General features: G+C 40.5%; 1 protein-coding gene across 1 annotated transcript in view; it reads right to left on the bottom strand.

Annotated features, from left to right (window-relative positions):
• LOC143135112 (lysyl oxidase homolog 4) overlaps positions 1–27,725 on the bottom strand; it is a 49,804-nt gene that overhangs the window by 12,263 nt on the left and 9,816 nt on the right. Inside the window, exons 10-12 of the mRNA XM_076295836.1 lie at positions 26,704–26,947; positions 26,376–26,491; positions 24,366–24,502 (exon numbers count right to left, since the gene is read on the bottom strand). Of these exons, the coding sequence (XP_076151951.1) occupies positions 24,366–24,502; positions 26,376–26,491; positions 26,704–26,947 (497 nt within the window). The remainder of the gene's footprint in view (positions 1–24,365; positions 24,503–26,375; positions 26,492–26,703; positions 26,948–27,725) is intronic.

Below are 27,725 nucleotides of genomic sequence, written 5' to 3'. Positions count from 1 at the left end.
AAAGCACCGACGTGGTGCGTTTGTGAAATGTGCATATTTGAAGCGTGTGCTATTTGTTTTTGTATTTTATGTTCTGCCACATTTACTCGCTTGGCCAGGTGGGGGCGTAATGCAATGCAGGCCCATTGGGTGTCATCATAATCATAATATATATTAACCTGAGAAATTTCAGACCATTCATTTTAAGCAAAGAACATTTCTGATACACTTTTTGGTTGGCCAGATGGTGGCGCTATGTTAGGCATGCAAATTACACATGTGAATATCATCACAATAATGATATCCAATTTTTTTGTAAACTTTCAGATCAATCACTTAAGGCATTGTCCATTTTCTGGCACATTTCCTGCTTGACCAGGTGGTGGCGCTATGCCAGGCCGGCCCATTGGGTGTCTGGATATCATCATAATTATAATATCTATTAACATTAGAAGTTTCAGACCATTTATTCAAAGCATAGAGCATTTCTGGCACATTTCCTGCTTGGCCAGAAGGTGGCGCTATGCTAGGCCTGTGAATTACGCATGTGAATATCATCACAATAATGATATCCAATATTTTATAACGTTTCAGATCAATCACTTAAGGCATTGTCCATTTCTGGCAAATTTCCTGCTTGGCCAGGTGGTGGCGCTATGCCAGGCAGGCCCATTGGGTGTCTGGATATCATCATAATCATGATATCTATTAACTTGAGAAGTTTCAGACCATTCATTCAATGCACTGTGATTTATGACACATTTCCTGTTTATGTGGTGAGATATTAAAATCATATCAAATATATTACAACATTCAAAAATCCATTCACAATTTAACATCAGCGACATCTTGGCATAATGTTTGCCAAATTTCAAATGAATCTGACACACCGTCTAGGAGGAGTATGTTCAAATTGATCATGTGACATCAGTATAATTGTCATTCTTTCTGTTGCCAGTTGGTGGCGCTATGCCAAACATGCATTATGGGCATGTGAATATTATCATTAACATGGTCTTCAATGACCTGTGAAATTTAAACATTTCAAGCCATGCATGGTGAATTATGACACATTTATTGTTTATGTGGAAGGGTATTAAAATTAATAATTTCGCCATTTCGTCAAATTACAACATATAAAAAAAAACCTTCACAATTTATAATCAGGAACATCTCGGCATCATGTATACCAACTTTGACATGAATCGGATCAACCGTCTAGGAGGAGTACGTTAAAATTGATCATGTCCACAACGCACAAAATCTCAATTACCTCACTTCCTGTGGGCGTGGCTAATGGCATGTTAATACAAAAGTTGTTTGTTTTTGGGAGTTACATACACCCACCAAATTTGGTGTGTGTATCTAAAACTATATGCCAACCACAAGTCACAGTGACATAAGGGGGCGCTATGGAGTTCCTGGGCAACGCCCGGTGCCAAGCTTTTATCCCTGTCTATTCACTGTATCACTTGATGTGTGTGCCAAATTTGATGCGTTTTCACCCATGGGAAGCACCTCTTTTGGCATCATGATTCATCACATATTTCATCACATATTAGTCTGCACAAAATCCCAAATACCTCACTTCCTGTTGGGCGTGGCTAATGCATTGTACATACGAAAGTCGTTCATCTTGGGGAGATACAGACACCTACCAAATTTGGTGTGTGTAGCTGAAAGTATATGCCCACCACGGGATCAGTCATGTAAGGGGGCGTAAGGGGGCGCTAGCGAGTCTCTGGGCCATACCCAGGGCCAAGCTTTTTTACCTAGCTGCTTTGTGTGACACCTGATGTGTGTGTCAAATTTCAAGACTTTTCAACCATGTTAACCACCTCAAAATATATGTCAACCACGGGATCAGTCACCTAAGGGGGCGCTAGCGAGTCCCTGGGCCACGCCCGGGGTCAAGCTCTTGTACCTAACTGCGTTGCGTGACACCTGAGGTGTGTGCCAAATTTCAAGAGTTTTTGACCATGTTAACTACCTCAAAAACAGGAAAGCAAAAAAGTAGAATAACAATAATAAATAATAAATATAGCCGCAAGCGGCAATGGCGGGCCCGAGCACCTGCGTGCCGCAAGCCGTGACATGTCGGAATCCAACAAAGCACCGACGTGGTTCATTTGTGAAATGTACATATTTGATGCATGTGCTATTTGTTTTTGTATTTTATTTTCTGCCACATGTACTTGCTTGGCCAGGTGGGGGCGCAATGCAAGGCAGGCCCATAGGGTGTCATCATAATCATAATATATATTAACCTGAGAAATTTCAGACCATTCATTTTAAGCAAAGAACATTTCTGATACACTTTTTGGTTGGCCAGATGGTGGCGCTATGTTAGACATGGAAATTAGACATGTGAATGTCATCACAATAATGATATCCAAAATTTGTGTAAACTTTCAGATCAATCACTTAAGGCATTGTCCATTTCTGGCACATTTCCTGCTTGACCAGGTGGTGGCGCTATGCCAGGCAGGCCCATTGGGTGTCTGAATATCATCATAATCATGATATCTATTAACCTGAGAAGTTTCAGACCATTCATTCAATGAACTGTGATTTATGACACATTTCCTCTTCATGTGGTGAGATATTAAAATCATATCAAATATATAACATATCAAAAATCCCTTCACAATTTAACATCAGCGACATCTTGGCATAATGTTTGCCAAATTTCACATGAATCTGACAAACCGTCTAGGAGCAGTATGTTAAAATTGATCATGTGACATCAGTGTAATTGTCATTCTTTCTGTTGCCAGTTGGTGGCGCTATGCCAAACATGAATTATGGGCATGTAAATATTATCATTAACATGGTCTTCAATGACCTGTGAAATGTAAAACATTTCAAGCCATGCATGGTGAATTATGACACATTTATTGCTTATGTGGAAGGGTATTAAAATTAATAATTTCGCCATTTCGTCAAATTACAACATATCAAAAAAAGGCTTCACAATTTATAATCAGGAACATCTCGGCGTCATGTATACCAACTTTGACATGAATCGGATCAACCGTCTAGGAGGAGTACGTTAAAATTGATCATGTCCACAATGCACAAAATCTCAATTACCTCACTTCCTGTGGGCGTGGCTAATGGCATGTTAATACAAAAGTTGTTTGTTTTTGGGAGTTACATACACCCACCAAATTTGGTGTGTGTATCTAAAACTATATGCCAACCACAAGTCACAGTGACATAAGGGGGCGCTATGGAGTTCCTGGGCAACGCCCGGTGCCAAGCTTTTATCCCTGTCTATTCACTGTATCACTTGATGTGTGTGCCAAATTTCATGCGTTTTCACCCATGGGAAGCACCTCCTTTGGCATCATGATTCATCACATATTTCATCACATATTAGTCTGCACAAAATCCCAAATACCTCACTTCCTGTTGGGCGTGGCTAATGCATTGTACATTCGAAAGTTGTTTATCTTGGGGAGATACAAACACCTACCAAATTTGGTGTGTGTAGCTGAAAGTATATGCCCACCACGGGATCAGTCATCTAAGGGGGCGTAAGGGGGCGCTAGCGAGTCTCTGGGCCATGCGCGGGGCCAAGCTTTTTTACCTAGCTGCTTTGTGTGACACCTGATGTGTGTGCCAAATTTCAAGACTTTTCGATTACGTTAACCACCTCAAAATATTTGCCAACCACGGGATCGATCAGTCACCTAAGGGGGCGCTAGCGAGTCCCTGGGCCACGCCCGGGGTCAAGCTCTTGTACCTAACTGCGTTGCGTGACACCTGACGTGTGTGCCAAATTTCAAGAATTTTCGACCATGTTAACTCCCTCAAAAACAGGAAAGCAAAAAAGTAGAATAACAATAATAAATAATAAATATAGCCGCAAGCGGCAATGGCGGGCCCGAGCACCTGCGGGCCGCAACCCGTGACATGTCGGAATCCAACAAAGCACCGACGTGGTGCGTTTGTGAAATGTACATATTTGATGCGTGTGCTATTTGCTTTTGTATGTTATTTTCTGCCACATTTACTCGCTTGGCCAGGTGGGGGCTTAATGCAAGGAAGGCCATTGGGTGTCATCATAATCATAATATATATTAACCTGAGAAATTTCAGACGATTTATTTTAAGCAAAGAACATTTCTGATACACTTTTTGGTTGGCCAGATGGTGGCGCTATGTTAGGCATGAAAATTACACATGTGAATATCATCACAATAATGATATCCAAAATGTTTGTAAACTTTCAGATCAATCACTTAAGGCATTGTCCATTTCTGGCACATTTACTGCTTGACCAGGTGGTGGCGCTATGCCAGGCTGGCCTATTGGGTGTCTGGATATCATCATAATCATAATATCTATTAACCTGAAAAGTTTCAGACCATTTATTCAAAGCATAGAGCATTTCTTGCACATTTCCTGCTTGGCCAGAAGGTGGCGCTATGCTAGGCCTGTGAATTATGCACGTGAATATCATCACAATAATGATATCCAATATTTTATAAAGTTTCAGATCAATCACTTAAGGCATTTTCCATTTCTGGCACATTTCCTGCTTGGCCAGGTGGTGGCGCTATGCCAGGCAGGCCCATTGGGTGTCTGGATATCATCATAATCAGGATATCTATTAACCTGAGAAGTTTCAGACCATTCATTCAAAGCATAGAGCATTTCTGGCATATTTCCTGTTTGGCCAGATGGTGGCGCTATGCTAGGCATGTGAATTATATGTGTGAATATCATCACAATAATGATATCCAATATTTTATAAAGTTTCAGACCATTCATTCAATGCACTGTGATTATATGACACATTTCCAGTTTATATGGTGAGATATTAAAATCATGACATATTACAACATATCAAAAATCCCTTCGCAATTTAACATCAGCAACATCTTGGCATAATGTTAGCCAAATTTCACATGAATCCGGCAAACTGTCTAGGAGGAGTATGTTAAAATTGATCATGTAACATCAATGTAATTGCCATTCTTTCTGTTGCCAGGTGGTGGCGCTATGCCAAATATACATTATGGGCATGTGAATATTATCATTAACATGGTCTTTAATGACCTGTGAAATTTAAAACATTTCAAGCCATGCATGGTGAATTATGACACATTTATTGTTTGTGTGGAACGTTATTAAAATTAACAATTTCGCCATTTTGTCAAATTACAACATATCAAAAAAAGGCTTCACAATTTAGAATCAGGAACATCTCGGCGTCATGTATACCAACTTTGACATAAATCGGATCAACCGTCTAGGAGGAGTACGTTAAAATTGATCATGTCCACAACGCACAAATTCTCAATTACCTCACTTCCTGTGGGCGTGGCTAATGGCATGTTAATACAAAAGTTGTTTGTTTTTGGGAGTTACATACACCCCCAAAATGTGGTGTGTGTATCTAAAACTATATGCCAACCACAAGTCACAGTGACATAAGGGGGCGCTAGCGAGTCTCTGGGCCGTACCCGGGGCCAAGCTTTTTTACCTAGCTGCTTTGTGTGACACCTGATGTGTGTGCCAAATTTCAAGACTTTTCGATTATGTTAACCACCTCAAAATATTTGCCAACCACGGGATCAGTCACCTAAGGGGGCGCTAGTGAGTCCCTGGGCCACGCCCAGGGTCAAGCTCTTGTACCTAACTGCGATTCGTGACACCTGACGTGTGTGCCAAATTTCAAGAGTTTTCGACCATATTAACCACCTCAAAAACAGGAAAGCAAAAAAGTGGAATAACAATAATAAATATAGCTGCAAGCAGCAATGTGGGGGCCAAGCAGGCAGTTCAGCAGGCCAGATTTGCCATGTAAGTCAATGCCGTTGCATCAGGCATATAGCCTTAAGCAGTCACAGCAAGTTCCATGCCATACAACCCAAGATTGGCTGAGTTACAAGGTCAAGTTTCACATCAAAACATAACTGATTTTGTGGAGCTGAACCAGGGCTGAGTGTCGCCACCCCCTCCCCCAGCCAGCCCACCGCCGCAACCGCCCCTGCCCGTCCCACCCTGCCCCACTCTTGCACGCACACTTTAGAATTAACTGGATGGAACTCGCTGTCATCAGTTTGACATCAAAAATAAAAGATTGATTGATTGCTGTGATTTCAATGCCCCCATAGAGGTCAAAGGTCACCAAATTATTTGTGCATCATCAGGATGAACCAGACGGTTCTATGGGCTACCATTGACCTCCATTGCAGAATAATGCAGCAACTACAGGCCAAAATACATTTTTGCAAATTCCAGAGCCCCCTAGAGGTCAAAGGTCACCAAATTTCTTGAGCGTCCTCCTGGTGGGTCCTGGGGACCATGTACTAAGTTTGGTTTTGATACATGAAAGCATTGCTGAGATATGAGCTCACTTCCTGTTTGGCGGCTTCGCCGCAAAATTCGATTGGCTGTTACAGGCGAACGCTTCTGTCAATTGTTCCACAAAAAAATACAGTGATAAGGCATGGTCTGAAGATGGTCTCTGCCAATTTTTGTGAGGATCAGCTGAAATTTGTGACATGCGAATACTTATTCATGTTTGTGATTAAATCCGATATGGCGGCCGAATCAATTACGATGACATCACAAGTTGGCTTCAGTCGGCCTAAGGACTTCCAACAGTATTACCAGACACCACTAGTGTGTTTTAATTCTAAGCACAACAGCAGCTACAGGCCAAAAGGCATGTTTCTTAATTACAGCGCCCCCTACAGGTCAAAGGTCACCAGATTTCTTGAGCGTCCCTTTGATTGGGTCCTAAGTCCAGTTATTTAGTTTGGTTATGATAGATGAATGGGTTGCTGAGATATGAGCTCACTTCCTGTTTGGCGGCTTCGCCGCAAATTTCGATTGGATATTATGGATGAACGGTTTTAGTTCCGGAGACAAAACACCACAACTTTTGTGAGGCTTGGTCTGAAGATCATGTATGTCAAGTTTGGTGTCGATCAGACAAAATTTGTGACCTGTGAAGTTTTAGTTTCACTTTCACTAAAATCCAATATGGCGGAAAATCCATCAAGGCGGAAAATGACGTCATAGGGTGCGTTGAACTCGGCTTGGTCCAAGGATTCCAACGATACCTCATTTTTGACAATTGGCCTTACGGGTCAAAAGTTACGTACGTGAATGCACGTCCAACTTTGGCCTGTTGGTGGCGCTAGAGTGCTCGAGGTGCCGGCATAAAACTTGGTGAAATTAATTTTTGGACTGTCCCCAATCGGTGTGCCAAATTTCACAACTTTTTACGAGACGGTTCTATGGGCTGCCATAGACTCCAATGGCGGAAGAAAGATGTTAAATAATAATAATAATAGTAAGAAATCATAGAAACACAATGGGGCTTCGCAGCTTCGCTGCTTGGCCCCCAAATATAGCCGCAAGCGGCAATGGCGGGCCCGAGCACCTGCGGGCCGCAACCCGTGACATGTCGGAATCCAAAAAGGCACTGACATGGTGCATTTGTGAAATGTACATGATACCTGTGCTATTTGTTTTTTGTATTTTATTTTCTGCCACATGTACTTGCTTGGCCAGGTGGGGGCGTAATGCAAGGCAGGCCCATTGGGTGTCATCATAATCATAATATATATTAACCGGAGAAATTTCAGACCATTCATTTTAAGCAAAGAACATTTCTGATACTCTTTTTGGTTGGCCAGATGGTGGCACTATGTTAGGCATGAAAATTACACATGTGAATATCATCACAATAATGATATCCAAAATGTTTGTAAACGTTCAGATCAATCACTTAATGCATTGTCCATTTCTGGCACATTTCCTGCCTGACCAGGTGGTGGCGCTATGCCAGGCAGGCCCATTGGGTGTCTGGATATAATCAAAATCATAATATCTATTAACCTGAAAAGTTTCAGACCATTTATTCAAAGCATAGAGCATTTCTGGCACATTTCATGCTTGGCCAGAAGGTGGCGCTATGCTAGGCCTGTGAATTATGCATGTGAATATCATCACAATAATGATATCCAATATTTTATAAAGTTTCAGATCAATCACTTAAGGCATTGTCCATTTCTGGCACATTTCCTGCTTGGCCAGGTGGTGGCGCTATGCCAGGCAGGCCCATTTGGTGTCTGGATATCATCATAATCATGATATCTATTAACCTGAGAAGTTTCAGACCATTCATTCAATGCACTGTGATTTATGACACATTTCCTGTTTATGTGGTGAGATATTAAAATCATATCAAATATATTACAACATTCAAAAATCCATTCACAATTTAACATCAGCAACATCTTGGCATAATGTTTGCCAAATTTCAAATGAATCTGACAAACCGTCTAGGAGGAGTATGTTCAAATTGTTCATGTGACATCAGTATAATTGTCATTCTTTCTGTTGCCAGTTGGTGGCGCTATGCCAAACATGCATTATGGGCATGTGAATATTATCATTAACATTGTCTTCAATGACCTGTGAAATTTAAAACATTTCAAGCCATGCATGGTGAATTATGACACATTTATTGTTTATGTGGAAGGGTATTAAAATTAATAATTTCGCCATTTCGTCAAATTACAACATATCAAAAAAAAACTTTACAATTTATAATCAGGAACATCTCGGCATCATGTATACCAACTTTGACATGAATCGGATCAACCGTCTAGGAGGAGTACGTAAAAATTGATCATGTCCACATCGCACAAATTCTCAGTTACCTCACTTCCTGTGGGCGTGGCTAATGGCATGTTAATACAAAAGTCGTTTGGTTTTGGGAGTTGCATACACCCACCAAATTTGGTGTGTGTATCTAAAACTATATGCCAACCACAAGTCACTGTGACATAAGGGGGCGCTATGGAGTTCCTGGGCAACGCCCGGTGCCAAGCTTTTATTCCTGTCTATTCACTGTACCACTTGATGTGTGTGCCAAATTTCATGCGTTTTCGACCATGTTAACCACCTCAAAATATATGCCAACCACGGGATCAGTCACCTAAGGGGGCGCTAGCGAGTCTCTGGGCCACACCCGAGGTCAAGCTCTTGTACCTAACTGCGTTGCGTGACACCTGACGTGTGTGCCAAATTTCAAGAATTTTCGACCATGTTAACCACCTCAAAAAAAGGAAAGCAAAAAAGTGGAATAACAATAATAATAATAAATATAGCCGCAAGCGGCAATGGCGGGCCCGAGCACCTGCGGGCCGCAACCCGTGACATGTCGGAATCCAACAAAGCACCGACGTGGTGCGTTTGTGAAATGTACATATTTGATGCGTGTGCTATTTGTTTTTGTATTTTATTTTCTGCCACATGTACTTGCTTGGCCAGGTGGGGGCGAAATGCAAGGCAGGCCCATTGGGTGTCATCATAATCATAATATATATTAACCTGAGAAATTTCAGACCATTCATTTTAAGCAAAGAACATTTCTGATACACTTTTTGGTTGGCCAGATGGTGGCGCTATGTTAGGCATGGAAATTACACATGTGAATATCATCACAATAATGATATCCAAATTTTTCGTAAACAGATCAATCACTTAAGGCATTGTCCATTTTCTGGCACATTTCCTGCTTGACCAGGTGGTGGCGCTATGCCAGGCAGGCTCATTGGGTGTCTGGATATCATCATAATTATAATATCTATTACCATGAGAAGTGTCAGACCATTTATTCAAAGCATAGAGCATTTCTGGCACATTTCCTGCTTGGCCAGATGGTGGCGCTATGCTAGGCCTGTGAATTACGAATGTGAATATCATCACAATAATGATGTCTGATATTTTATAAAGTTTCAGATCAATCACTTAAGGCATTGTCCATTTCTGGCACATTTCCTGCTTGGCCAGGTGGTGGCGCTATGTCAGGCAGGCCCATTGGGTGTCTGGATATCATCATAATCATGATATCTATTAACCTGAGAAGTTTCAGACCATTCATTCAATGCACTGTGATTTATGACACATTTCCTGTGTATGTGGTGAGATATTAAAATCATATCAAATATATAACTTATCAAAAATCCCTTCACAATTTAACATCAGCGACATCTTGGCATAATATTCACCAAATTTCAATTGAATCTGACAAACCGTCTAGGAAGAGTATGTTCAAATTGATCATGTGAAATCAGTATAATTGTCATTCTTTCTGTTGCCAGGTGGTGGCGCTATGCCAAACATGCATTATGGGCATGTGAATATTATCATTAACATGGTCTTTAATGACCTGTGAAATTTAAAACATTTCAAGCCATGCATGGTGAATTATGACACATTTATTGTTCATGTGGAAGGGTATTAAAATTAATAATTTCGCCATTTCGTCAAATTACAACATATCAAAAAAAGGCTTCACAATTTATAATCAGGAACATCTCGGCGTCATGTATACCAACTTTGACATGAATCGGATCAACCGTCTAGGAGGAGTACGTTAAAATTGATCATGTCCACAACGCACAAATTCTCAATTACCTCACTTCCTGTGGGCGTGGCTAATGGCATGTTAATACAAAAGTTGTTTGTTATTGGGAGTTACATACACCCACCAAATTTGGTGTGTGTATCTAAAACTATATGCCAACCACAAGTCACAGTGACATAAGGGGGCGCTATGGAGTTCCTGGGCAACGCCCGGTGCCAAGCTTTTATCCCTGTCTATTCACTGTATCACTTGATGTGTGTGCCAAATTTCATGCGTTTTCACCCATGGGAAGCACCTCCTTTGGCATCATGATTCATCACATATTTCATCACATATTAGTCTGCACAAAATCCCAAATACCTCACTTCCTGTTGGGCGTGGCTAATGCATTGTACATTCGAAAGTTGTTCATCTTGGGGAGATACAAACACCTACCAAATTTGGTGTGTGTAGCTGAAAGTATATGCCCACCACGGGATCAGTCATCTAAGGGGGCGTAAGGGGGCGCTAGCGAGTCTCTGGGCCATGCCCGGGGCCAAGCTTTTTTACCTAGCTGCTTTGTGTGACACCTGATGTGTGTGCAAAATTTCAAGACTTTTCGATTACGTTAACCACCTCAAAATATTTGCCAACCACGGGATCAGTCACCTAAGGGGGCGCTAGCGAGTCCCTGGGCCACGCCCGGGGTCACGCTCTTGTACCTAACTGCGTTGCGTGACACCTGACGTGTGTTCCAAATTTCAAGAATTTTCGACCATGTTAACTCCCTCAAAAACAGGAAAGCAAAAAAGTAGAATAACAATAATAAATAATAATAATAATAATAATAATAATAATAATAATAATCCTTACAAAAACAATAGGGCCTTGCGCCCTTCGGTGCTCGGGCCCTAATAATCCTTACAAAAACAATAGGGCCTTGCGCCCTTCGGTGCTCGGGCCCTAATAATAATAGTGAAAAATAATAATCCTTACAAAAACAATAGGGCCTTGCGCCCTTCGGTGCTCGGGCCCTAATAATACAGAATAATAATCCTCACAAAAACAATAGGGCCTTGCGCCCTTCGGTGCTCGGGCCCTAAATATAGCCGCAAGCGGCAATGGCGGGCCCGAGCACCTGCGGGCCGCAACCCGTGACATGTCGGAATCCAACAAAGCACCGACGTGGTGCATTTGTGAAATGTACATATTTGATGTGTGTGCTACTTGTTTTTGTATTTTATTTTCTGCCACATGTACTTGCTTGGCCAGGTGGGGGCGCAATGCAAGGCAGGCCCATTGGGTGTCATCATAATCATAGTATATATTAACCTGAGAAATTTCAGACCATTCATTTTAAGCAAAGAACATTTCTGATACACTTTTTGGTTGGCCAGATGGTGGCGCTATGTTAGGCATGGAAATTACACATGTGAATATCATCACAATAATGATATCCAAATTTTTTGTAAACTTTCAGATCAATCACTTAAGGCATTGTCCATTTTCTGGCACATTTCCTGCTTGACCAGGTGGTGGCGCTATGCCAGGCAGGCCCATTGGGTGTCTGGATCTCATCATAATTATAATATCTATTAACATGAGAAGTTTCAGACCATTCATTCAATGCACTGTGATTTATGACACATTTCCTGTTTATGTGGTGAGATATTAAAATCATATCAAATATATTACAACATTCAAAAATCCCTTCACAATTTAACATCAGCGACATCTTGGCATAATGTTTGCCAAATTTCAAATGAATCTGACAAACCGTCTAGGAGGAGTATGTTCAAATTGATCATGTGAAATCAGTATAATTGTCATTCTTTCTGTTGCCAGGTGGTGGCGCTATGCCAAACATGCATTATGGGCATGTGAATATTATCATTAACATGGTCTTTAATGACCTGTGAAATTTAAAACATTTCAAGCCATGCATGGTGAATTATGACACATTTATTGTTCATGTGGAAGGGTATTAAAATTAATAATTTCGCCATTTCGTCAAATTACAACATATCAAAAAAAGGCTTCACAATTTATAATCAGGAACATCTCGGCGTCATGTATACCAACTTTGACATGAATCGGATCAACCGTCTAGGAGGAGTATGTTAAAATTGATCATGCCAACAACGCACAAAATCTCAATTACCTCACTTCCTGTGGGCGTGGCTAATGGCATGTTAATACAAAAGTTGATTGTTTTTGGGAGTTACACACACCCATCAAATTTGGTGTGTGTATCTAAAACTATATGCCAACCACAAGTCACTGTGACGTAAGGGGGCGCTATGGAGTTCCTGGGCAACGCCCGGTGCCAAGCTTTTATCCCTGTCTATTCACTGTACCACTTGATGTGTGTGCTAAATTTCATGCGTTTTCGACTATGTTAACCACCTCAAAATATTTGCCAACCACGGGATCAGTCACCTAAGGGGGCGCTAGCGAGTGCCTGGGCCACGCCCGGGGTCAAGCTCTTGTACCTAACTGCGATGCATGATACCTGACGTGTGTGCCAAATTTCAATAGGTTTCGACCATGTTAACCACCTCAAAAACAGGAAAGCAAAAAAGTGGAATAACAATAATAATAATAATAATAATCCTTACAAAAACAATAGGGCCTTGCGCCCTTCGGGTGCTCGGGCCCTAATAATAATAATAATAATAATAATAATAATCCTTACAAAAACAATAGGGCCTTGCGCCCTTCGGTGCTCGGGCCCTAATAATAATAATAATCCTTACAAAAACAATAGGGCCTTGCGCCCTTTCGGTGCTCGGGCCCTAATAATATGTTTAATTTATATAGCACCTTTCTCAAACTCAAGGTCACTTTACAGGGTCAAATCAAAACAATACAAGAGTGGAGAGGGAAAAAAACTAATGTGGTAAGTCTATGCAGTGGTGGAGAAAGAGTGTTCATGAAACAGGACACACCTCGAAGGCCGTTATCCTGCTTATCACCCGGTTGCCACTGTAAAGCAAAGGAAACACGCGTTTTACCAGATCTACTTCATAGGTGTCCCGTTATTCAGAATTAAAAGCCACCCTGCCAGCCATTCAGAAAAGAGTATTTCTTCTCTCTGGGTGATGATATATGCTTAAAGGGGCAGCGTGGCCTACTGGTTAGCACTTCGGACCTGTAACCGGAGGGTTGCCGGTTTGAACCCCAACCAGTAGGCACGGCTGAAGTGCCCTTGAGCAAGGCACCTAACCCCTCACTGCTCCCCGAGCGCCGCTGTTGATGCAGGCAGCTCACTGTGCCGGGATTAGTGTGTGCTTCACCTCACTGTGTGTACACTGTGTGCTGTGTGTGTTTCACTAATTCACGGATTGGGATAAATGCAGAGACCAAATTTCCCTCACGGGATCAAAAAAGTATATATACTATACTATACTATACTAAAGCCTGAGAAACTGACAGTTGGTGCAGGTGGCCTGGCCACCTGGCCTAGGATTCTAATTGCTTAAAGCAACACCAAATAGTTTTTTGTAAAAAAACGGAGTTACAGGCGATAAACGATTTTTCGTTATTTATTTAAGGGGCTACCGGTGGAGTTTTGGGAGCATTAGTCAAAAAAGACGTGACCCTCCCTCGCCAGCAAGACATTTTTCTATGACCCATGCTGAACGCTATTTGTCAATGAGTTGAAACACACATGACATTCAAACTATTGATACATTGTGCACTATGGACACTGGTCTGTAGGCTACCATTGGACAAATAAATGACATTGACTCACCATATCCTGACTCAGAAAAAAAACATCTTCTTGATTTTGCCGCAAACTCAACAATGAAATCATAGGCCAGCTTGCAGGTAGCCTACGTCTTTTTCATTTCATAGAAGGGCGGATGGATAGCCTGACGAGCCAGACCCACATTAAAATGTAGGGTCTGGGCACTCACTGTTCGCAGTGCTCAGTCCGAGGGGCGGGATAATCAGTTGTCTTTCAAATTCCCTCTGCACGCAATAGGACAGTGGCAGCGCTATGAGTCCCATGCGTTTCCCACCAGCGGAGCTAGTTGGCTAGTTCAAACGTTTGCCAACTTAATAAAAGCTTAACTCGTGTCACACTGTTTGCCAACAGCAACATCCATCTTATTTGTTTTCAAGTAGCAGGGAATTCAAGCCAAACCGTGGCAACTCTGCCATCAATCATTATTTTAAGCCCACCTAACGACTCTATACACTATTTCATTGGCCTGATTGAGTTTCGATTTCTGGAGCTCACAAGCCAACGGAGAGTTGCTAGACTAGCCCTGGCAGCAAATGTAATTTGCTGCCGCTAGGGGCACGTCTAGATTTCTAAGCTAGCGGATGGATGAGTTCAATGAGTTGTTACCAGACATGAACCAAGACATATAGCCCAGCAGCAATCTATCTAAAATAACACATACTTGAAGTACCATTCATGATATGTTGTCAAATATTGAAGTCCTGGGAAGTTTACATAATTTAAGCTGTAGGATGTTTCATTCATCCCCCTTAAATAACTCTTGAACGGTTTTGTTCAGAGCTAGTGTAACCTGCGTTGTGTTGAACCTCTGCGATTCAGCCCTGCACACGCCCGGACTCGAACCCGCGAACAGCAGCACCTCGGATCGGGAGGCGAGCTAACAATTGAGCCAATAGCCCAGGCTACTGGCTCGCATGCCAACAGCACTCTTGAGGCGTCAGGGAGTGAGGTTTACCAACGTTCCACAAGCACAGCTAAGCTAGCTGGCATCCGTTACACTAGCTTATACATGCAACTGCTTTCGACAAAGGACAGATGTATGTTGCTAGTGACAAAATATTAACTTTCAGTGTTTTACAATGTGTTTGTCATGGGGAAGTGTTTTTCCCTATGCATTTATTCTAGGCTACTGTCAGTGACTGCCGCAAGAGAAGCAGGTTCTGTGTTGCGTTTATTTCAGTGACTGACGCGAGTGGGGGTCTGTGTTGTGTTGCGTCGCGTTAATTTATTTTCATTGGGCATGCCCTGCCGTGCCGTCCACAGCTCTTCAGTTCTGACAAAGCCAATTTGACTCATTTTGAAACAATGAGTGCAGGCCGCGCGTTTGTATGGTTATATTGCTTGACGGGGGGGGGGAGCTTTCAGCCATAAGGCTACTTTGAGAACATTTCCTAATTCACCCGACACTAATATTACAAAGATACAAAGATACTACATCAATCCGTATGTTTCATTACTCTACTAGGCTATTTGTTTTGCCTTACTCTTGATTGATTTAGGCTAGGCCTTTTTATTCAGTTATTCATCATCTTCCGTCCTTGTGTAGCGCACGCATTCTCAGACCTGTCACCTGCCACTCGTCATCGTAAGGGAGGTATTTGGAATCATTCCCGCATTACAATCATCAGCCAATGAAGGTGGTCACTTCAGTCAAGCTCGTGCATGAGTAATAACGTCATCCATAGCAACGAAGACTCACTCACTCTTAGTAAAAGATTCTAGAGCACTCCGCTCCAGAATCTGTTCAGGAGTTGTCATTTTTCCTTACTAAGAGTAGGTCTGAAAGGCTTTGTGAATAACTTAATAAGACCTCCTAGCTAAAATATTTTAATGCTATTTAGGAGTAGCCTACTCCTAGTGGTAAGATAAAAGGCTTTGTGAATATGGCCCCTGGTGTCTAACCCAATGCATAGCCCATTTACACAAAATAATGGTCGAATATTAGGCTACTGATGATCATTGTTATTTAAGAACATGCAGTGCGCGTAGGGCACCAAAAACATCTTGCTCGTAAAAAATCATCATACCGCACATTGTGGCGGGTCTGTTATTTAACCTACTTACTGTAGGCTGCGCAAACCACAGGCCTTTATTTTGGGCAAGCCTGCATTGGAGGCAGGCCTTCTGTTGAAGAATTTTATATAAAGCCTGCGCTAACAGTAATCCTCCTGCCTCCGATACCACAGCTGTGGATAGTGTGGAATGTTCAAGTAATAACACAATCCAATTTGTGTCTCAATTGTCCCCCGCCGACCACCTCACACATTTCGCTAGATTTTGCAACGACCTTACATGACACAATGCCATAAAATGCCAGTTTTTAGGACACAGAATAATGTTTGTAATGATACCAGTTAGGCCTACAGTAACATAAGTGTAATGAGCTATTCATTGTCGAAGGTGCATGGTGAAGTGAAATTCTTACTTTGGAAAACAAACATTTGCCGATATCATTGTATAGGGGATAGGCCTACTTGTTTTTTTTTTACGTAGCCTACAATGGCCAGTTCAGACAAAGCCGAAATTACTCATTTTGAAAAATTTGTATGGTTATATAGCTTGACTTAAATCCCAGAGAGTAGGCTACCTCACCCCACAGTGATGGGCCTAGCGGTCTTACGCGTTCAGTGTGGGGAATAAACAAGCTGAGAATTTAGCGGTGTCACGTCTGCCTGTCACAGACGTGGGGAGCTCTTTGAAGCTTGGGATAATGTGGTACAGTTACTACAGTAACAGTATTTTATTTTACTTCTTGTGGAATAATTGTTTTTTTCACTTTTATAAAGGCTTTGTTTGAATGCTGTTGGAACAAATAGTAGTTGATTATAAAGGCATCTGTTGCAATATTCTGTGTGTTGGACTGCAGGTAACTTGTTGAGCCAGTGGTTCTCAAACTTTTTCTTTCATTCCCCACTTTGATCAAGGGGGCAATGACTGATGATAGTGGAGATAACGTGTTATCCCGAGGCCTTTGCATGTCAGCATCTCTGACGGTAGTTTACCCTATTAAAAATATAAGTTTTCGATGTCCCAAACGGAGCCATACTTTATTGTTTTAACAATCTCTATGCTACTCACCAAAATGTAGGCATGGGAACATGATGAAGTATCCAACTGTCGTGTGTTAAATTATTGTGATTACGAGCCAGTGGTTTTCAAACATTATGCATGATTCGGACATCTAACGAAATGCAACAGGCCCATATCGTCTTCGCATTCGCAAAATGAGGACATACAGACTGCTCAGATAACAGGTGTACCTCCAGTTTTGCATGGTCAAGTTATAGGCTTGTTTACCTTTAAAGGTTCTGCATTCTGCATTTTGCAATGAGCAGTGCTTTCCCTTTTGAATTGGAAATGCTCTGTGTCATTGTGTGTGTGTGTGTGTGTGTGTGTTTCTATGAATTGTTAATCCGGCCCTGCCCCCAACAACTCACCTTTCCACCTCTCCACCTCTGGCCTATTGTCCAGGAGGAGGAGGGGCCTGAGGCCTGGACAAAGTCATCAAAGGCATGTGATCATTTTTATGATAGTATGAAGTACTTTTTGTATAGGCTACTATCTTAATTGGTTTATACTCAATACTTGACCAATGGCTATTGCATCTTTCTATTGCAAGTGAGAATGCGGCAGGTGATCTACTGTAGCCTATAGGCTTCATAAAATAAAATAAACAGGGGTGCGTTTCCCGTACAACTACGGAGGTTAGCTTTTTACTAACGTGGTACAATGCATCGTTCAACTAACCAACAGTGGCGTAACTATAGTAGGTGCAGCAAGTGCAGTCGCACCAGGGCCCGTGACCTCCCGGGGCCCGTCGCTACCCCCGCAATGCAATTGCTGGAAAATTATATACAGGTCCTTTCTGACTACCGGCGTGCCTTTGACCAGGCCAAGGCTACAGCGCAGACGCTCGCAAATAAATGGGGGGTTCAGAGTACATTTGAAAATGTTAGAGCACGGAGAGTGAAGCGTCACTTTGACGATCTATCGGAAGATGAGCGCTTAACTGATGCAGAGAAATACTTCAAAGTGCAGGTATTTAATGCAACTCTGGATATCATAATCAGTCAGCACTCCCAAAGATTTGCAAGTATGCGGGAAACTTGTCATGTGTTTGAGTCTTTACGTCCTATGACCTTTCAACTCGCAGGTGATGATAAACTGCTTGAAAAGGCAAGACGTTTGTCAGACCATTATAGCAGGGACATTGCACCGATATTCCCAACACAACTCCTCTCATTCAGGTCTTGCTTTAAAGCAGAGATTTCACAGAAGTCATCTATTTTTCAACTTGCCAAAATGCTGGTGGTAGATTATGACAGTGTAACATCCACATTATGACAGTGTAACATCCACATTCAAGTGTGTACTGCTCTCATGTTGTTTCTGACATTGCCTGTGACTGTGGCAACAGCTGAGCGATCTTTTTCCAAACTTAAACTTATTAAGACCTACCTAAGGAGCAGCATGGGGCAGGAGAGGCTCAGTGGGTTAGCTATCCTGTCCATTGAAAATACGAGAGCCAGAGCATTAAATATTGGGAACATCGTTAACGATTTTGCACAACGAAAGGCTCGTAAGATGGCCTTCTTCTAATGGCCTAATTTACGCATATTGGGGATTGTATGCATATGAATGATTTTATTTGGTTTCTGCACGGTTAAATAAGTTAGGCTACATTAAGTTTTGTTTCTGCGCTGTGCGAGTTTATAAGCAAGCAACGCTTGCAGTTTCAGCAGAGGGTTGAAGAAGCGCATTGAGCGCATTGAGTGTTCCCATAATTCCATGCGAGTTGATGTTAATGCAGTAATATTAGATTACCATGGCCTGCAGGCTGTTAATAAAATTATTTTTAATGTTTTCACATGTAATGCATCCTATGTAGTCGTGTGTTTTTTATTTATTTGAAATTGTAATATGTAACTACTAAACTACTTCGGTGCCTCAGGCCCTTTGTATAAACAATTGAAGTCACCCTTAATGTGTATTGCATGTATCAGAGCTAATTCATCCTGGGCCAAAGTATGTCAGTATGGGCCCGCATAGTGCTCTCGTACCTGGGCCCACCATTGGTTTGTTACGCCACTGCTAACCAACATGTAAATTACGACTGTTTCCCAAAACTGTCGTACTTACATAGTATTTGTAAGTTTGGACCATGATAGTTTCCAAACTTCAGTAGTCTGGACTAAGGTGGTTTATGACGTTTAGTAGCACGTGACAGGCACACCTGCACATACAGTAACAGAGACTTAATGATGGACTACCTTAGTTTAATCCGTGAAATCTGTTTTTCTCAGGGTCATCAAGTTAATTCATTGGTTCATATAGACTGACCTTGTAAATTAACCACTGCTTTGACTTAACGTTTAACACGTGTCCTTTAAATGTGCTGGTGAAACAGTTGTGTACTCTATTGTTATTTATCCCCTATTCACCCACGCCGTCAATTCTGTGGCGCAGTGCGTTAAGGCCGGCTGATGACAGCTGCCGATACGCAGCAGTTATCAGTCCCCTGTCCAAGAGTTCGAATCTGGGTTAAGCGTAGTTAGCTTTTGGGAAACGCACCCCTGATGTCTGATGTGTGATCAGTGGAATATGGGGAGAGAAGTGTCAGTGTTTTTTTGCGCGTCTGCAGAAGTCAGCCAAATATGAATGTAATTCTGCGGCATAAAGCAGATGTATTTGTTTATTGTACAGAAAAATAAAAATGACATGTCAAGCAGTCAATTGAATACATTGCAGTCAAGAAGTAGGGCGAATTAATTTACGAAACCAAAACGTGGGTCATAGTTGTCTAAGCCTCTATTGCGTAGCCTGTTAAAAACGTCGCCAGATAGTATTAAATCGGCAACAACATTGTTTTCTGCAGAAGCCTACCCAAGGCTACAAATTAATTCTGAACAGTTATTTCTCTACTGGCTCAATTATCACACAAGATACTGTTTTGATTTGCGTAGTTGCGTTACCCCCAACACTGACAATAATGTAGACAGCAAATTTCGATTTCGATTTTCGTTACCACCGTGTAGTCAAGCCTTAAGCCATACCCAAGTAGCCTACAGTAAATCGAGGTAATGTTTAATTATGCATGATTTATTTTGTTATTGAATTCGTAGGCTGGGATTCCTCCCGGCAACAATAATGTTTAATGGTAGCCTCCTGCTTTTTCAGAAGGGGCGGCAGGCAGAGCGATGTACAGTGGCAGAGCGACACACAGTGGCTGAAAGTGGTACTAAAGCTTCACGCAGCTTCACGCCTCGTAATGCGCGACTGAAGTGGCCATTTGAAAGCGACGCCCACTGTATGTATTTTAACATTCTAGAGTGTATGTATTTTAACATTCATTTTAATCATCACCCCAGCCTTTGATCATGCCAAACCTTTTGTCGACCAAACTGCTCATGACCTTTGTCAATCAAATGCTCACATGACCCATTGTAACTTAGACAATCATGAGAACCACATGAGGACACATGATGACAATTAATCATTTGATGATGAGTCCTTATGTTATATAACCGTATGTTATTTGCACACCTATGAAGTAGATCCATTTTTTTGGCCGTATCACACTTGTATATTAATTCGCCGAACTCGTTAAGTTTAAATGAACTGTCACGTTGCATCCGAGCTGTAAAATGCAGACGTTCAGAACATGGCAACATTGTAGCATATGAAGGAGGTGGCTTTTAGCTAGATGGATGACAGCAGGCTAAGTAAAATAGCGATGTTTCAAAACTAAAGTTCATCAGAATCTTGGGATACGCCCGCTTGACAACGGGAGAGATAGAACTAACGACTGGCCTTTGGCTGTAGCAAACATCCATTTAGAACTAGTAACGGCAGTTTGTCCTGCAAGTTGAGAAATTAGTTGATATGTGTCGGAAGAAATTAGTTCTACAAACAAGATAGTTTTAGCAATTAAAACGTTAAAATTGTAACAGGAAATGAACACAACGCAAGTGGCAACAGTGGAATAAGCGGGATAATGGACTCCACAGTGGTCTGTTCACAGAAATTAATGCACTTACGAGGTTTAAACGGCCCTTCGCTTCGCGTCGGGGCCGTTTTACAACCTCGACCATGCATTAACTTCTGTGAACAGACCACCGTGTCGTCCATTATCCCTTACATACACTACTGGTGAAAAGTTTGGGGTCACTTAGAAATTTCCATTCCACTCCATTATAGATAGAATACCAGCTGTTATCAGCTACATTGATTTTTTTTTTAATCAGGGAAAGGGATCTGAAGTTTTCAGATTACATTATATGCTTACATAATTGCAAAGGGGTTCTCCAATGTTTTCTCAGTTAGCCTTTTAAAATGACATCAGATTAGTAAACAGAATGCGCCTTTGGAACATTGGATGAATGGATAATAGCCATTTATTTCTACAACAGTCAAGAACCCTTTTGGAATTATAATAAAAACTAGAAATGCAATTCCAAGGAATTACCAGTGCATGAAAATGTTAAAGTTGTGATGCAAAAAATCATGTATAGTTAAAACAGATAATACAGAGATGGTTACTACGGTGATGCTAGGATAGACATGGTGGTTCTATAGCTTAATAAAAGTTGATAGTTTAAAAGTAGACTGTTTAAAAGCTGAATGCAGATAGTTTAAAAGTTGTTGATAGACAGTAGATAGTTTAAAAGTTGTTGATAGACAGCTAGTTTAATAGATAGTTTAATGATAGTTTAAAAGTAGACCGTTTAAAAGTTGAAGGTAAAAGTTTAAAAGTTGTTGACAGACTGGAAGTTGAATGAATGTTGATATTCAAATAGTTTAATGGCTGTGTATAGGTAGATATTTGATGATAACTGAAAGTTGGAATGGCTCTAATGTTTGCTAATAGTTATGCTAAGATTTTTAACTATGCTAACCATGTTACTTAGCTAACCTAGCTAATCATTTTTAGCAGTTTTGTTAAAAATGCTAACTAGCATGACAACATGTTAGCATGCTAACTATGCTAACCATGTTACTTAGCTAATCATTTTTAGCAGTTTTGCTAACTATGCTAACTAGCATGCTAACATGTTAGCATGCTAATTATGTTAACCATGTTACTTAGCTAACTTAGCTAATCATTTTTAGCAGTTTTGCTAAAAATGCTAATTAGCATGTTAACATGTTAGCATGCTAATTGTGCTAACTATGTGACTTAGCTAACTTAGCTAATCATTTTTAGCAGTTTTACTAAAAATGCTAACTAACATGTTAACATGTTAGCATGCTAATTATGCTAACCATGTGACTTAGCTAACCTAGCTAATCATTTTTAGCAGTTTTGTTAAAAATGCTAACAATGTTAGCAATGCTAACATGCTAACTTTGCTGTAACCATGCTAACTAGCTACAGTGGGTAGGAGTCATAGTTGATGAAAAGTGTTGACATAGTTGATGACAAGTTAAAAGTTGTTGATAGACAGCTAGTGAATGTATATAGTTTAAAAGTTGAATGTAGATAGTTTAAAAGTTGTTGATAGACAGCTAGTTTAATAGATAGATAGTTTAATGATAGTTTAAAAGTAGACCGTTTAAAAGTTGAATGTAAAAAGTTCAGTAGTTTAATGGGTTACATTGTTTAACAGTGGATTATTGTAGTTTTGGGCAGAGGAAACAGTTGAATAGGATGTGTAGTCTTAATTGACCCAGATTGTACGCTTAAAGCCTGAGGCTGCAGGTGGCCTGAACACCTGCCATAGGATTCTAATTGCTTAATGGCCGTATTATGATGTCATAATCGGCAATGTTAAGTCTATGGGGATTTTTTAAAAGTTTTTCTTTAATAGTTTAAAAAGTATAAAAGTTTCAAAGTTGAAAAGACATAGCAACCCGATCTGTTTGAAGACCTACGTTACAAAGTTTGAATGAAGTTTCTAAGTTAAACTGTTCAAGAGAAATTGCGTATGGAAAAAGTGGTAAGCGGAATAATAATAATAAGAAGCCTAGGAAGAACAGTACAGTGCATTTTCATGCACTGTAATAAACAATGCAACTGATCTCAGCTGGTATTCTGTTTGTAATGGAGTGGAATGGTAATTAAGTGACCCCAAACTTTATATCACAATAAGATCTCTTTTTGAAGTTGTTGTTTGGAATGATTCGAATATAAGAATTGGTGGTATAAGAAGAAGTGTTATACCACCAAATTCTGTCTTAAAATGGTAAAACGGGAACACCACATTGCGTAGTTGATTCCTAAATAACTATGCAATCAAGGATAGACATTCTGAGGTGATTGTGTGTTATGGGTTTAAATGTATGTTTCTAAAATTGGAACCCCACTATTTGACTCAAATAAATCACAGAGGCAGTGCACACATTCTCTCAGTCACTTAATCGCACACTTCTGTTGTGCAACATTTCTCATGGCAACCATGAGTGATATGCAAGGGTGTCCCACCATTAAATGTCCTCTGTACTTTTGATCTTAACAATACTCTGCATGTTTGTGATTACACCCTAGAAACTCATCTTGTGGCTAAATCACACACAGGAAATAAAGTCGCACCACTCCCTGCTAAATGAAAAATGTTATCTTGCAGTCTCAGTTTGTATCCACAAACACAGTAACTATGCTGTGACTTCTGTTTCTTTTATCTGCATCAACATCAATGGTTGTCACTAGGCTTATTATACAGTACAGTCTTTTAACTTTTTTTTACAGTCTTTTAACAGCCAATAATTAATGAATGAATAACATTTTTTGTCATTACCAGATGATCTCAATAGTGACTTATGTGGTATTTTCAGACCCATTCTTTATGATGAATTGGCAATGTTTTCCTTTCATTATCTGATAGGTCTGGAAATAGTGTAAGCACGTCCTTTTGTTTGCAACTAAATTATCTATGACTATGAGTGTGCCCTTTTTGTCAGCATATATTTTTTATACAACATTGTCATTTCTGTTGGAGCAGTGACATGGACATTGTTTATGACTCTGCAGTCTCCAAGCTAACTTTAACATCTAATTATCCTCCTGGCAACAGGATTATTTGGTTTAATGGGATCTGGTGAGCCATTTTAATTATTTCTCCATGAAGGAATTAAATCTAAACCCACTCTATGGATACAAAAAATATATTTTATGACAAACTAGGATTTACCATTACTCTCTTTAGTCTATTTATATATCTGATTCTGTTAAACATTTGCAATGCTCCTTGAAACTCAGAAACATTGCTCTTTGAAACCAAGGCAATTATTATAAGATTATAGATTAAAGATTCTAACCTGGAGTACGTAGTCTCCTGGTCTGATGTCGGTGATGTCAACCCACTGGCAATCAATGTCATGGCGGTAGGTATCCCAGCAGCCCACAGTGATCCCCTGTTCTCCCATGTTGTAGCAGGAGAAGCGCTTATGTAGGCCTGTTGTCCAACAAAACTTTCTTAATGTTTGTATACTTTTTTTTTAAACAATCAATCACATTTAAATGTGGCACATGCTATTTGCACCCAGGTGTCAATAGCCATATGTGCTATTTTTACCCAGTGGGAATAGCATTTGCGGCTATTGACACTCGGTGTACACAGCATGGCATAGCAGAGTCAGGTGTCTGTAGCCAGCAATGCTACTTAAACCTGGGTACACATATTTACATACAGTGTGTATCAGTGAATACAATGCTTTTAAAAATCTATCAATTAATCTATCTGTTATTTTGACTTTTTAATTGAAAAGCATTTATAAAAATGTCTAAAAGTCAATTAAGTACATCTCATAGTCATTCACTCTTAGCCCCATTAGGTTACATGTGATCTATCTGCCACAAGGAGTTCCTGAGTTGTAGCATATTGTGCTTTACAACTAGGACTTAAAAACTTGCTTTCACAGCTTGTTGGGCTTACCCTACACATAATCCACATGCTTATCTTCTTTCTGTGATAATAATCCATCAATGTATCAAGTTTCCCTATTTGAAATCAAGCTGGCTAAATACTTGTAAAGGTAATTGTAAGATACTTCGCAAATGTATTTATTCAAACATAATATGATACTTAAAGGAGAAATCTGGAGAATTTTAACACGGAGCTCAGTTGATCATGTTCACGGAATACTGTCGGTCGGGAAAGATGTGAAAAAAAACAGTGCTGTCTGACGCAAGTTAGTGGCTAAAGCAGCCAAAGTGCTTTCAAGCTAGCTTATAGGGGCATAAACTGTACCTGCTATCTTTGTGCCTCCTAACAGACTCAAAATGTCATGACAAGTGCTGTGCAACATCTCGCAACATTTCATAACCAAATTTGGCCGGTTAAAGAGAAGATTGTTGCGAGACTTGGCCCATATTTGGGGGGTCGCCAGACAAAAAAAGTTTAAGAACCACTGCCGTAGCCTAAATTCAATACCGAAGTCGATCTCATGCCTTTTCCCATTTCCATGGAGACCAAATGTTTATGTCCAAAATACCAATGATTCAGCATCGCAATGTTTATATATCAATATGACTGTAACAACATGGAAGCTCCAAATGATAGCTGCAACTGCATACTACTGAATGGAATATGGAGAACCAAATATGACAGGATAAATAATTAAATTGAATAGGCTTCAAAAAAGATGTACATGATCTGTATACACATGGATTGGCTTTAGGCTTCACGCTGTCACATACTTTTTACATGACCTGAATAACTGGTGGTGGCTAGATAATCTGGTTTAAAATAGAGATTATACAGTGCTTTGCAATTGATTTCAACGGTACCTCATTTTTGAAAAACGGACATACAGGTCAAAAGTTACGTGCACACACCTTCACAAACACAGACAGCCCAGCCCAGCTTTATAATTATGCAGCTGCCAGATGGCCTAGAACTCTGCCAGGTGTTTGCAATCAAGTGTCTGGCAGTTAGGGCTGTGATGTCATAATGGGTGAGCATTCCACCATTCAAGTCTATAACAAAAAAATACGCAAAAAACGACAAGGGGCAGTCACACCATTTGTATAAATGGTGTGACTGCCATTATACATCGGTTCGGGCCGGAATTTTTAAAGTTGGAGCTGTGTCGATAGCTCAAACACGCTCAAAAGAAAGCATATCTGAGGAACTGCAAGAGTGGGCTTGCATTTATTTTATTGATTATTATTATTATTCATTAAATACATGGTTATTATTGGATGTTTAATTGGTATGCTCATTTTCTAAGCTATTTTAATACTAAAACAAACTGAAATTCCACACATTATTTTGTAAAAAGTAGCACATATGTACACACAACACACATCCTGTTAAAGTAACTAACCATCAGGGCAGTAGGTGTCCTCCAGACAGAAGCTTGCCTTATGGCCCTCAGCAACCCTTGTACCATTTAGGGTCAGAAGGTCATAATGTGTAAACACTTCAATGCTGTGATAGTGCCTGAAAGTAACGGCAGAAAGACCGCCATCAGAAGTTATCAGAATCAATTAACAAAAAAGATCAGTTAACCATTTCTATTTTTTATCTTTGTTTGCTATTATGTTTGGATGGAATCCAGCAGGATGAGAGAGCCTATTTTTTAAGGGTCTGGCCCACCGAAAATGTGTTATGGTCTAGCAACTTCCACCTTAATTCTATTTATTAACTCTCACCTGTGACACTGATGCCATACCCAGGACTCTCGTGGGGCACGGGGCATGAAATCTGCACGGCCCAGGTTCATGATGCGTGAGGAGAAGCGCAGTAGTCGCCTGTGCCCATATGGCCAGTGCATTCGGGCAGCAGAGGAGGATAGACAGTTCTCCTCATGTGCGCAGGTGAGGAGGTGCAGGGGGCGATCCTCAATATATGCTGACTCTTGCACCAGCTGAGCATCAACCACCAGGTCAGGGGCAGCTATTGGACAAACAATGTACAATACATTACATATAATCAGAAGTACAGTAACTACCACCACAGCCATCAGAGGCCCAGTGGCTCTACCTTATCACTAGACAACTTTTCTGAACTACTTTTATTTCTTTAATTTTACTTAAGTATATTTAATTTAAGCATGTATGCAAATTATATTAATGACAGGGTGTTTACAATGTGGAGAACTGCATTAAACTGCACAATGTTTATTGTGATTAATAATTATTACACGGATACCTGCCAGCATTCCTGGGTTTCTCCCATATTTCAAGGTAATCTCCCGGCACCCTCTCATTTTGTTATTTCTCCCGGGAAACTCCAAGAATTTGCATGACCATCAAACTTAATCATGGATCAATTCATTTTTTCTGTTAGTCTGTCATTTCCTGGGTTGCCAAATTGTGTATGAAATACACCCTACACAGAACCTACACTACTATTGGCAACCAAAAACCCAAATAAGGAAGCGGATGCACACTGCACAGCCACTGATTCTCATAAGCAAGCGGGCTATTTGAAGAGAAGAAATGTTGTAATTAACATATCACATTATAACTGTTATTGAGTGAGTGTTGATACACAATAAGCTGTTTTGCGGAAAATAAGCAGCTTTGGAGGAGATCTACTTCATTGGAGCCCCAATGTACAGAATTTATAGCCCTCTGAATATACATATGTATACATAGAAATAGTATTTTGGGGATACGTTTTTAATAATATGCCTTGTAGTTTCTTTTAAAAGTTGGTATACCATGATTAT

This window comes from Alosa pseudoharengus, unplaced genomic scaffold (assembly GCF_046254945.1).
Source record: "Alosa pseudoharengus isolate Yale_2024_CS ecotype anadromous, Long Island Sound unplaced genomic scaffold, YU_APseudo_1.1 YU_APseudo_1.1_scf_1, whole genome shotgun sequence".
NCBI lineage: Eukaryota > Metazoa > Chordata > Actinopteri > Clupeiformes > Clupeidae > Alosa > Alosa pseudoharengus.
The sequence above is the reverse complement of the archived record's forward strand: the minus strand, read 5'-3'. Positions and strand labels throughout refer to the sequence as shown.